General features: G+C 41.7%; 1 protein-coding gene across 2 annotated transcripts; it reads left to right on the forward strand.

Annotated features, from left to right (window-relative positions):
• Nucleotides 1–55: 55 nt before the first annotated feature.
• Nucleotides 56–11622, forward strand: STARD6 (StAR related lipid transfer domain containing 6). Of its 2 annotated transcripts, none has more exons than XM_072992923.2 (7): nucleotides 56–128; nucleotides 2185–2308; nucleotides 3419–3468; nucleotides 5248–5374; nucleotides 7605–7722; nucleotides 10184–10277; nucleotides 10869–11622. In XM_072992923.2, exons 2-7 carry the CDS (start codon nucleotides 2189–2191, stop codon nucleotides 11023–11025), a joined length of 666 nt encoding a protein of 221 aa, XP_072849024.2. In that variant the 5' UTR covers nucleotides 56–128; nucleotides 2185–2188; the 3' UTR covers nucleotides 11026–11622. The 2 variants fall into 2 exon arrangements, with proteins under 2 accessions (XP_072849024.2, XP_078240258.1); XM_078384132.1 differs by having other exon boundaries at nucleotides 2185–2296.
• Nucleotides 11623–11809: the final 187 nt, after the last annotated feature.

The raw sequence follows: 11809 nt of genomic DNA on the forward strand, positions 1-11809 counted from the left end.
GCCTGCCCCGCGGCCAATGGCATCACAATGCTCCCCAGCCACATCGCCCCCCGCTGCTCGGCCGGAGGAGTTACAGGCGGGAGGAAGGCGATCCGGCTGGAAGGGATGCTACGGGAGGCGGCGCCCAGGTGAGCCGCTACCTGTCGTGGTGGCATCGCGTTACAAACAGTTCTCTCTGTGGGACGAATCCGTCCGTAAGAGAGCTGCAGGGAGTGACGGAGTTTGAGCACGAGAGGGATCCCGTCTTCGGGCAGTGAGCGACACTAGACCAGAGATGAGGACATGTTTTCATTCACTCATTCATTCAGAATATTTCTAACCCACATTTATCCTTTTAAAGGACCCATGGTGGCTTATATCATTAAAAGACAATATTAAAGCTAAAATCAATTAGACATACAAAGACTGAAAAAGAGCAAGCAAATACTGTTCTTAGAAATAGTGAACAAAAATTATATTTAGATACACATTCGTAGCAGTAAAGCATAAACAATCCATTTTAAAATCTCACTCAAGCAGCCAGTCGCTGAGAGAATGCTTCTCTGAAGAGAAAGGTATTTGCCTGCCTGCAGAAGGACAGCCAAGATGGGGCCAGCCTGGCTTCCTGTGGGAGGGAGTTCCAAAGTCTATATATAGGATTGTATATTTACTGCAAACCAGTAATGAATGCATAAAAACAGTGCAAGCCAATATGAAGCAGCATCAGATGACGCTGGCAGTTGAAAATGATAAAGGAATAAACATATTGCAACTTGAAATTCAGAAACAACTTAAGTTTAGGAAAGGGATGTGTGGCTCGAGAAATTGTTACATGGAGAACAGTGCAGTTACTTACTGGATGACAATGTTAATGAGCAACAATTGAATCTGTGCCTTAAATTAGGTCAAGCCAGGCTTTTGATGGTTACACACAATTGATAACCAATTTATTTGTATTCCATATAATCAGAAAATAGTTATGAAGCAAGAGGTACATGATCTATGTAGATCAACTCATGTCACAAATATAAATAAACAATTTGTCATATCATAACTAGATGTCCTAAACTAGCACTAATGGATTATATGTGCAGGCATAAGATGATTTTTCAGCAGCTAGCTAAATTTCATTCCCCTCTTTTCCTCCAGATCATAAATCCGAGCCACCTCCAGTGTTAGAAAATGAAACCACAAAGCTATACCTGGACAAGCAAATACAGAGAAAACCGTTGAATTTAGTAAGTCAGGTGTTATACCTCTGGATGAGCAACACAGAAAAACGTAATTTACAGAAGTTGGAGTTCCATTAACAAGCAACCTCAAAAGAACAAAAATTGCAGAGTACCAAACATTAAGGCAACAAATTAAAAGAAAATGAAGGCAATATAAGGTCATCCCTCTCCCTATCTTAATTTCAGATCTTTGGTTACCAATGGAAAACAATTGCCAATAACTGCTAATTTGCTTCCTGGGCTCCAGAAATCAGTGATTTTGGAAAGATGTTATCCCACTTCCAGATTTTTAGGAATTTGGTCCACTCCCCAGCACCAGCGATGCTGAGAGACAAGAGGTTCGATAATAAGAATAATAGTGGGGATGTTGTGTGATGGAGAAAAGCTGGTGGTGCTCCCTTTTGCTCCTTCTGTGCATCTTTGATATTGATATTCATTCATTTATTCCATTTCATTCATATCAAATCCATCCAGTGGCAAGCCACTATTCTGGATGGTTAACAACAATTGAACGCACATGTTGTTATTACGTTCTGTCAAATCAGAACCTATTTATAGTGACCCTAACAGGGTTTTCAAATTAAGTGAGATATTTAAGGATTGGGTTTTATCTGTTCCACTCCCCCAACTGAGCTTCCATAGCTGAGCAGGGACTCCAGAGTGCTAGTCCTTTGCTCTGTCCGCTACACCACACTGGGAACCATGAGAACATACACCCCCACCCACAAACAGAGATCACGCAAATCATAAATACAACAAGCCTCCCCTCTCAAAGGCAACAGCACACAGCATTCAAATACAATCGCATGGCTCAGCCAGAATGTTGGGGGGCAGGATGTTCCTAAAGGCCTTGTTGAAAAGCTCCGATGTCACATCTTTCGTGAAGGTTCAACAGGTCTTGGGAAGACCAGGTAGATGGCCTTAAGTGACACATCCTGCTATTTACCCATCCATTGGTTTGACTTCTTCACAGGTAGATGGACGAAGTCTGTGAGACGAAGTTCGTGGACTATAAGGAAACTGCAGATGAAGTCTGTGAGAAAGTTTTGTCATACATCCAAGAAGATACATCAGGATGGAAAGTGGTAAAACGTACAGTAAGAACATTGCCGTTTGTCTTTATTTTTTAAAGGACTATTTCTCCCTTGTGAATAAGACTTTAAAAATGGTCTGTATCAAATGTTAATATTGCTCCTGGAGATGCAAGTCACTATTAATTAATTTTTTGCTTCAAAGAAAAAGAGGAGAAACCTCCTATGCCTACTGGAGGCAATTCTTGTTTCTTACAAATATCAGGGGAAAGAATCTAGGTAAATTCTGGCTTAATGTTTAATCCCATTGAATCAATGGTGCTTACTTCTAAGCAGGGTTGGGGACTTCAGTGACGGGACTTGTTGTCAAGTCAGACTTAATTCGCACCAGTGACTTGACTTGGATTTGGCTCAGGGTTTGTTTTTCCCCCAATGACTTGGACTTGACTTATGTCTCGGAACCCACCCATCCTCTCCCTCCCTTTTTTTCTGGGGAAAAATATCTTGTTTTTAATAGGGACTCAAATTTGGGGTTAGGGATTCAGGTCTTGGTACCAAAAAGTCGGGCCCAGTATCCAGACCCAAAGACTTGCCACCATCTCTGCTTCTAAGTAGACTTGTGTAAGATGCACTGTTAGGAGTTATATGTACAGTATGTGGCTTAGCAGCAGCCAAAGTTTCACATAACTTAATGCAGCTAATTGTGACTAACTGACAATGTGCTGGAGCTTCTCAATCATGTGACTGGTCAGATGCCCAGTTGCACAACCAAGGGTGTGATTACACTAGGATATTGATCACAATCTGCACCAAATGTGGAGTAGTCCAGTACAGTCTTTTCCCCGACAATCTGGGGAAATGTGCTCCAGCCCAGCCCCAAGATTGACCTTTTTTGATCCAGCTGTAGGGCTTCTACTTTTTGAGGGCGGGCTAGCATGTTTCCTCTGCAGATGGAAAGGTCACTTTAAGGGAGATTGCTTCCATTGAAGGGACACTTCCTAGTGAGATCAGACACACAACTTCACAGCCATCTGATTGCACTTCAAGATACATTCTAAAACTTCATCAGTTAGCCACAATTAAGTGTAACATGTTATACAAACCTTATAGAAACAACAACAGCGTTTAAGCCTCTGTGTTTGATTATTATTTCTTTTCCTTTATTGTCACTCCAAGAAACACATTTCAGTGTTGGCAAAGCCTTCAGGAGACTTCTGTGGAACTCTGTAAGTATATGCAAGTGTTTATTTTTACAGTATTTTCTTCCATGGTCTCCCTCTGAACAGCAGCATAAATCTGTCACGGCTGTTTGGACATTTTGCATTCCAGAAACAGTTAATGGTGAAAGTCATGTTCACAATGCAGACTTAAACTGGTTTTGCAGTTATTCCTTCACCTCATGGAGCCCTGAGACTGGCACATCAACCAGGCGACCATTCTAATATTCCATGACGTGAAGAATGCCATGATGCCATTATCTTTTATTTTTGTTTGGCAAACTGATAGTGTCTTTTGCGACAACGGCTCGTGCTCTTATTTCTTAATTTAAATAAATAAATGAAGGTGGAAGGAAAACAAAAATACAGGAAAATGTAGTCTGGGGCATTGTTTTCTCTTTTTTTTCTCGGTGTCAGAAACACTACAGCACAATTAATAAATATACAGTGGACCCTTGACTTACAGACGGCTTGACTTAGACTTTTTGAGTTACAGACTTCTCTGGCCGCAAAATTTAGGTTTGACTTGCAGACTGAGATTTGACTTACAGACCAGAAAAAACCCAAAATGGAACAAAAACAGCCTGTTACGGGATTAATCGGTTTTCAATGCACTGTAGGTCAATGGAGACTTGACTTACAGGCTTTTTGACTTGAGAACCGCCTTCCAATACAGATTAAGTTCTCAAGTCAAGACCCCACTGTATCAGATAATTTTTACCCTATAACAAGTTCAGGAAGCAAGAGCATTTGAGGCAGCTAGAATCAGGTCTTCTATGGTACATGGTGAAGACAGATTGAGTACACTGACATTGGTGTAGGGTGTACAGACAAGCATGTGGTTTAAAAAGTTTGTTGAGGACTGAAGGAAGCCATGTTCTAATCCGCACTGGATCCTAAAGCTTTATCTAGGTTGGACCTATCTCACAGAGTCTTTGGGAAGATAAATAGTGGTAGAATAACTCTACACACCATCTTGCTTTAGTTCCTTGGAGGAAAAGTCTTCCACATATTGTTTGTATGATCCTCAAGCTTTGATGGCAGCTACTGCCTTTATCCACAGATGGTCATACCAACAGCCAACACAATGCACATATCCTTCTGTTGGTAACTTTCTAGTGATGCAATAAAAGTATTATCCAACCCAAACTTTTCTTTCTATGGATGGAACATGTGGCTGCTTTGATTTCCCCCATCCCGCAAAGCTCTGATGACACAGCCCTTAACCTTCCTGACACCCACACTGTTCCAGTAGCAGTGAAACAGGAGAAAGAGTGTTTCCTTCATGTGTCTGGCAGAGCTTGGAAAAGTTAATGATTTTGTATTACATCTCTTAGCATCTCCCAGCGGACTCAGTTACCTGTGGGATATTCTGGGCGGTGTGATCCAATAAACATTTCCAAGCACATTCTCTTATTTGTTTTGTAATTAGGATAAGCATCAGACTTGCTGATGCTCCACACACCTCTAGTTTTGGGGTTTTATTTAAATATCCGTGATATGTGATTATAATTTTACTAGCTTATGGACAAAATCTTTTTGCCTCCCATCAAATATCTGACACTCTTTGGAATCCAGAGATAGGAAAAGTTAATTTTTGGGATCACGGCTCCCAGGATACTTTGCCACTGGCCATGCTGGCCCATGGTATTCTGCAAGGTATACTTCAAAAGTAGTTTCCCCAGTCTCTAAGGAAATCACTTATGTGGAGGAAGAGAACAGGCAGATCTAAGCTAGGGAATTCTCAGGGCCTTGTACCCAGTGATGCTGAATTACTTTTGCTTCTAGATATCGTGCTGAAGCGCGGATAGAAGTACCAGCTGAGAAACTTTTCCCTTTCATGTACCTTCCTGAATACCGTGAGAAGTGGGATAAAGCGGTACAGTCCTACAGACTTGTGGAAACTATTGACCAGGTGATTCAGTAAGTTAATGGAGAGCTTCCCAATACTGAAGTTTGGGTGAACTAGAATAGGGGACAATGTTTTCAGTGCCTTTGACTGCTACATACAATAGAGAACCCCACAGATGTGGCTTCTTACTTGGTAGAGTGCTCTAGCAGGAAAGTTATGTCTGATAATATTTGAAGGACATTGTATATAAAGTATAAAAGTATAGATGGGCATAAACCTAAGTTCAGAGGTTTGTGACGATTCATTGGTATGGTACCACAGGTGCTGTATGTGCCTTCCCCTCCCTGGGCTGGTTTCCCCCACTCTCTAGCTGGTATAAGGAGGCAGGGCAGGGCAGGGATTCCTGCAGCACGGAGTGGGCGGCTGCTGGAGGAGGCAGTGGCAGGAAGCATGTGCTCCTGTTGCAATTGGACGATCACGCAAAGAGCAGAAGGGCAGTGCCTGCTGACTGGTGAGTAGAGGAGCTGGCCAGGGGTGGGGGAAGGGGATGTGAGACACCTCTGGCGCAGTGCTGACAAACCCTCACAAACCTCAGAACCAAGGTTCGTGTCCGTCTCATCTCTCTCTATGTGACTTCCAAGACAAAAAAAGCCAAGTTGATTTATTATTTATGTATTTAAAATATTTTTACCCCACCTTTCTCCTTAAAACTCACAACACTAAAAGGATATGTTAAAGCTAAAAGCAATACATTTATAAATAGTAAAGAAGAATTAAACGTATCCTATTAAAATGGTAAATAAAATCAATACCAGCAACACATTTAAAAGCAACAGAGCACCGCAATCTGATTTCAAAGACCTCTCTCAGGCTGCCAGTCAGTAAGGAAAAGTCTGTCTCAAGAGAAAGGTCTTTGCTTGCTTGCAGAAGGACAGCAAGCATGGGGCCAGGCGGGCTTCCTGTGGGAAGCTGTATGTATGTTTTGTGTAATGTATCATAATGTAGTTGGGTTTTGCTAAAGAAATGACTGGTGCAAGCCAGATCAGAGCTTTGAAAAGCAAATATCATGGATAACAACTCCAAATCCCAGTCTTCTTTTACTCCACTGGCACCCATGGCTTAGTGATAGAGTATCTTCTTTCCATCAGGGTTTTAAATCCTTCCAATTCCATCCATCCATCCATCCCATCCCATCAGGAAGAGGGATGTGGGACCTTCCATAGGTTTCTGACTTACAGTTCCCATTATCTTCCATCCTTAGTTATGCTGGCTAGGATCTGCAGCCCATTCCATTCATGGAAATTGGAATTTCTCTTTTAATCGTTTGTGCCCTCCGCGGACATTGTCTGCATCCACATGTAGGTGCAACATGGGACAATGTATCTGTCTTGTTAAAGGAACGGGCTACAACTTGGTAGTAAAGCCCATGTTTTTCAGGCAGAATGTTCCCCGATTTGGTGGTTTCGGTACCTGGCTGTGGAGCCAGAGGTTGGGTGTTCAAATCCCCCATGGTGCCTCTTTATGGCTGGGCTCCATGATCCATAAGGTCCCTTCAAACTCTGCTGTTCTAAAATGAAGAGTTCCAGGTGAGGTTGGGTAAGAAACCCAGCATGAAGCTATAGCAAGATTCTGCCTGTCAGAGATGAGAGGATTGGGCTAGAGCAGGGGTCAAGCAAAATTTGGCCCTTGGGCTGCATGTGCTCCCGTGTGGTCTAAATCAGTGGTCCCCAGCCTGATGTTCTTGGACTTCAACTCCCAGAAATCCTGGCCAGAAGAGGGAGTGGTGAAGGCTTCTGGGAGTTGTAGTCCAAGAACATCTGGAGGCCCAAGGCTGGGGACCACTGGTCTACATGGTACCCTCCAGCATCTGTAGGCTCCCCCACAAACTCCCTTTGTGGGCACATGGGGGGGAAATTCTGGCATATTTTGGGAGTCCCTAGTACCTTTCCCCCCAAAACCCTGGATTTGTATTTTTTTAAAAATGGCCACTAGAGGGCAACAGGGGACTTTTTCCAGTTTTTCAAATAAAAATATTTTTAAGGTACCTCAGAAGTGGGTGTGTGTGTAGGCTTCGATAGGCTAGGACAGCCCATAATCTGACTCACTTTCTTTGTTTACGTTCAGTGAGGTCACATTTGTGATGGGAGTCTAACATCAGAAATATAAATTTAATCTCTGTTAAGCAATTTTACCAATGGGAGGCATGAATGCCGAAGGGGAACTCTCTCTTTTAGCTTGTTACAGAGCATTTTTATTTACGATTTAATCTCTCTCTTTTTAAATTAAATTGTAGGACACTTTCATTTTTCACAGTATTACACACAGTTATGGCTTTGGAATGGTATCACCAAGAGACTTTGTCTACCTGCTGCATGTTAGAAAATATGAAGGAGATTTAATGACAACAAACTGTAAGTCATCATGAATCACTGGAACAGGATTAATGGATGAGTTGTCCTGGTACGACCCCTACTCACAAATGTTGAGTTGGGGTTTCCAGGGGTCCAGTTTAGGCAGCCACCACCATAGTCAAGTGAAAAGTAGATGGCATGCAAATCAAATAGGCTTTAAATTCTTCACAATGAATAAAATATGCATGCAAAGACAGTCCGTTGAGATCAAGGGTCAGACTCCCTCACTTCCCATGGAAGAAGAACCAGATGGATTTTTGGTGACTAGGGCTTGACACCCACCCTGCAGTCCACACATATACATATATGTGTATGTACAGTACCGTATGTGCAAGAGATGTATGTTACTTGTTAAAAACAGGATATGGACCATTGGGTGCAAATATTGATTGATTGAGTGAGTATACCACCCTATTAGTGCAGATGCACTGCTCTGGGAAGTTTACAATCGATTACGGCTCTTGGGTAGAACCTCAGCAGAAAATTGCTGAGAAATACTTCTGGTGCACATATGGGATAGAGGAAGTTATAACTTTGACCGGTTGCCTGAGGAGACCTTCACCTTCCTGTGCTAGTTGTCCAAACTTGTCAGAAAATGCTACAGTTGATTTGCTCATTCTTGAGTGTGAGCCAACACACACCTTATTGGAAACCATTCTATTTATTTGTTTGTTCATTTATTTATTTAATTTGTATACCTCCCCATTATTTATGTATTTATTTATTGCATTTATACCCCGCCTATCTAGTCCAACGACCACTCTAGGTGGCTTCCAACATATATAACAACATATAAAATATAACAAAAATTTTTAAACATCAATAGACAAGTTATTCAAGAAGGAAAAAGAGAAAAAAGAAAGAAAAAATAAGAAGAAAAAGGGAAAAAAAAAAGGAATCAAGTATTAACTGTGTAAACATCCAAGTTTTCAATTGGTTTTTAAAGATGCCCAGCGAAAGGGCCGCACAAATCTCAGGAGGAAGATTATTCCAGAGGTGAGGAGCTACCGCTGAGAAGGCCCAGTTTTTGTTTTTTCCTTCTGGGCCTCCCTCGGTGTCGGGCTCCTCAGACTCACCTCCTGACTCAATCGGGTGATACGGGTAGATTTTGGTGGGAGTAGGTGTTTCACCAGGTATCGAGGCCCTAAACTGTTTAGATTTAGCGTGAAAGCTCTAATTTGGGTGGTTTACAATCCACTAGAACAATGAATATGAATAAAAACAACAAAATGGCAGTCAAAGCATCCAGTGGTGGAAATGTAAAATGAAAAACAGCACAGTCGTGTAACCCATCTGGAGCAGGTCACGCAGGGTTGCCAAAAAAATAGAAAAGGCCTCTCTGTAAAGCAGTGTTTTCAACGATCTTTTAAAAGAAGGGAAGTGGCGAGATGTCGCTCTACTGGCAGTTGGTTCCATATTGTTGGAGCCACTCTAAAGAAGACCCTACTTCTAGTAGAGGATTTCTTGGCCTCTCTTGGAGTGGCTACCATGAGAAATCATGGCCTGGGAGGACCTAGTGGGCTGGGTAGATGACCTTAGGAAAAGACGCTCTAGGAATTTGTCTTAAAACAGGGGTAGAACATGAGCCACTTGCAACCACCGGGGAATCCTGAAACCGCCCCCCCCAACTTAAACCATTTTTTCTACCCAAAAAGCCCCCGAGACTTTTAGAGTGTGTGTGTGGGGGGCACCAGTTTTGCTCTGCAGTGGTATAGGCTAGGAAAGGCTGTCTTCTTTCCATACCAGTAGTTACTCCTGAATGGCTTATTTGAGTGATTTTTTTTTTTTTTTTTTTTGAAAAAGGCTTTTCGGGGAGGTTGGGTTTGGGACCATGTACACCCCTCCAAGGTACTGCCCACCTCTTGTCTTAAGATCTCTGGAAGACGTACGCTACAGAATTATAAGAACAATATTCTAAAAATAATGCAGGAAATCCAATTCTGTTCAGCTTCTCTTCCCTGCTCCCCAAAGATCAGTTGTTTATTTATTGTATGGCTCTGTGGAAGTCAGAAGAACAATAGAATCCACACCCTCTGCTTATATTCCCACAAGGACCCAGAAAAGCAAATTGGACAGAAACTCTGTGACTCACTCAAAGTTACTCAGTAAGCTTCCAGGATGAGCAGGGATTTAAACCCTGGTCTCCCTGGGCAAAAAAACCACCACTTTCCTCATGGTATCAGCTTTTCCTAACTGGTTGGTTGACCTCCAGATTTGATGGACTATAATTCCCAACATCTCCAACAAGTCTGGCCAGGCATGTTCTTAGATGCTTCTGAACAGGCACTACTAATTAAAAGGTAATATGCAGCGACTATGATTTTCCTGCTGTAACATTTACTTTTGAATAAAGAATAAAGATGGAAAGAAGACAGACAGAACACAGAAACACCCTATATTTGGATCAAGATGGTTGCTATTTGGACAGATTTTAAATTGTTTTTATTTCCCTCCCTTCTAGCTGTCAGCGTGGACCATCCAGACTGTCCTCAGTCTTCAATTTACGTCCGTGGCAGCAGCTTTCCTTCTGGCTATGCCTGTTGCCCCCACCCAGAGTAAGCAGTTTTAGAGCTGGTGTTGCAGAAAATCACAAATCACCATGCAATTAAAAAACAAACTAACAAATCCTTGCTTTGCATGAGTTCTGGGCTATTTTATGATGCTAATGGAATTCCAGCTTACTGAGGATAGCCAATAAGTGAAGGATTTCTTGCATTTTGTAGTAGTAGTAGTAGTAGTAGTAGTAGTAGTAGTAGTAGAAGTAGTAGTAGCAGCAGCAGCAGCAGCAGCAGCTGCAGTAGTAGTAGTAGCAGTAGCAGTAGCAGTAGCAGTAGCAGTAATAATAATAATAATAATAATAATAATAATAATAATAATAATAATAATAATAATAATAATAATAATAATAATAATAATAATAATAATAATAATAATAATACCAGCACAGGATTATTGTTATGTATCACACAGGAAAAGGGAAAACTGTGGGGAGAAAAACTGGATATAAATAACATATGAATGAATGAATGAATGAATGAATGAATGAATGAATGAATGAATGAATGAATGAATGAATGAAAATCTCAATGGACAAGTGTGCCATCATATTGCTCTCCTTGGTGAAATACATTTTTTCTTTCTTTCAGGAATCCAGGTCACAGCAAACTTGTGGCAATCGTTCAAGTGGACTTGGGAGGAAGGCTGATGCCCTCACTGATAGAATCAGTTATGCCAACGACCCTCCTAAACTTAGTTACGGACTGCAAAGCTGGAATTAAAGCACTAAAGGGGAAACTCCCATAAAAGTCTACCAGAAAACAGAAGGTTGTTTGCAGCACACAGATGTCACTGAAATATGGTTTCATAGGAGGAATGAAAGAAATACATTCAAGAAGTTTGGTACAGGATATATTAGATTTGCCAGGGTATGTCCAACTGAAGGTTCATCTTGCTCAGTTTTGTGTCTTCAGACGTGGCTGGACAAATGCTGTGAACATTGTTCAGAGGTAGAGAATTTGGGAAACTGAATTTTTCAACCATAACTCCCAATTCCTATTTCTTTTCTTTTTTAAAAATATTTTTTGATAGTCTGTGCCATTGGTTGTTGTGGGTTTTTCGGGCTCTTTGGCCATGTTCTGAAGGTTGTTGCCATTCTTGGGGGATCCCGATGGCAGAAACCTCAGACTAGCCTAGGCTGACCACCCCGTTCTGAAGACTGTGTCAGAGTTACTGCCAGGACACAGGGATCATCATATGGAGGGCTGTTTGTTGTAACACAACTTGAGCCAGTGTATTTCAATTCCTTATGTTTATTATTATCCCCCCCTAAATACTTACACTTGGAAGTGGAGGTATTAACCATGTGCCATGTTTTATCAAGTGCAAAACCCCATGTTCTGCTCCTGTGCGGTATATATTTGAAGATCTACAGTGCTTCCCCATGTGCAGTCAGAGAGCAAAGCCCTCCTTACAGCTCATGAGTAAGACAGAAATTTGCAAGAGAGGAGAACGAAGAGGCTGCTTGAGAATAACAGCTAACCATCATCCTGGGAAAGGGTGGCATTTCTCATTATAACAGAGCAGACAC

This window comes from Pogona vitticeps, chromosome 2, assembly GCF_051106095.1.
Source record: "Pogona vitticeps strain Pit_001003342236 chromosome 2, PviZW2.1, whole genome shotgun sequence".
NCBI lineage: Eukaryota > Metazoa > Chordata > Lepidosauria > Squamata > Agamidae > Pogona > Pogona vitticeps.

Excerpts from the sequence above, each read along its gene's own strand:
- STARD6 (XM_072992923.2), top strand. The coding sequence starts at position 2,189 with ATGGACGAAGTCTGTGAGACGAAGTTCGTGGACTATAAGGAAACTGCA. Across the intron at positions 3,469-5,247 it reads GGAGACTTCTGTGGAACTCT|ATATCGTGCTGAAGCGCGGA; the intron begins GTAAGTATATGC and ends TTTTGCTTCTAG. Across the intron at positions 7,723-10,183 it reads AGATTTAATGACAACAAACT|CTGTCAGCGTGGACCATCCA; the intron begins GTAAGTCATCAT and ends CCTCCCTTCTAG.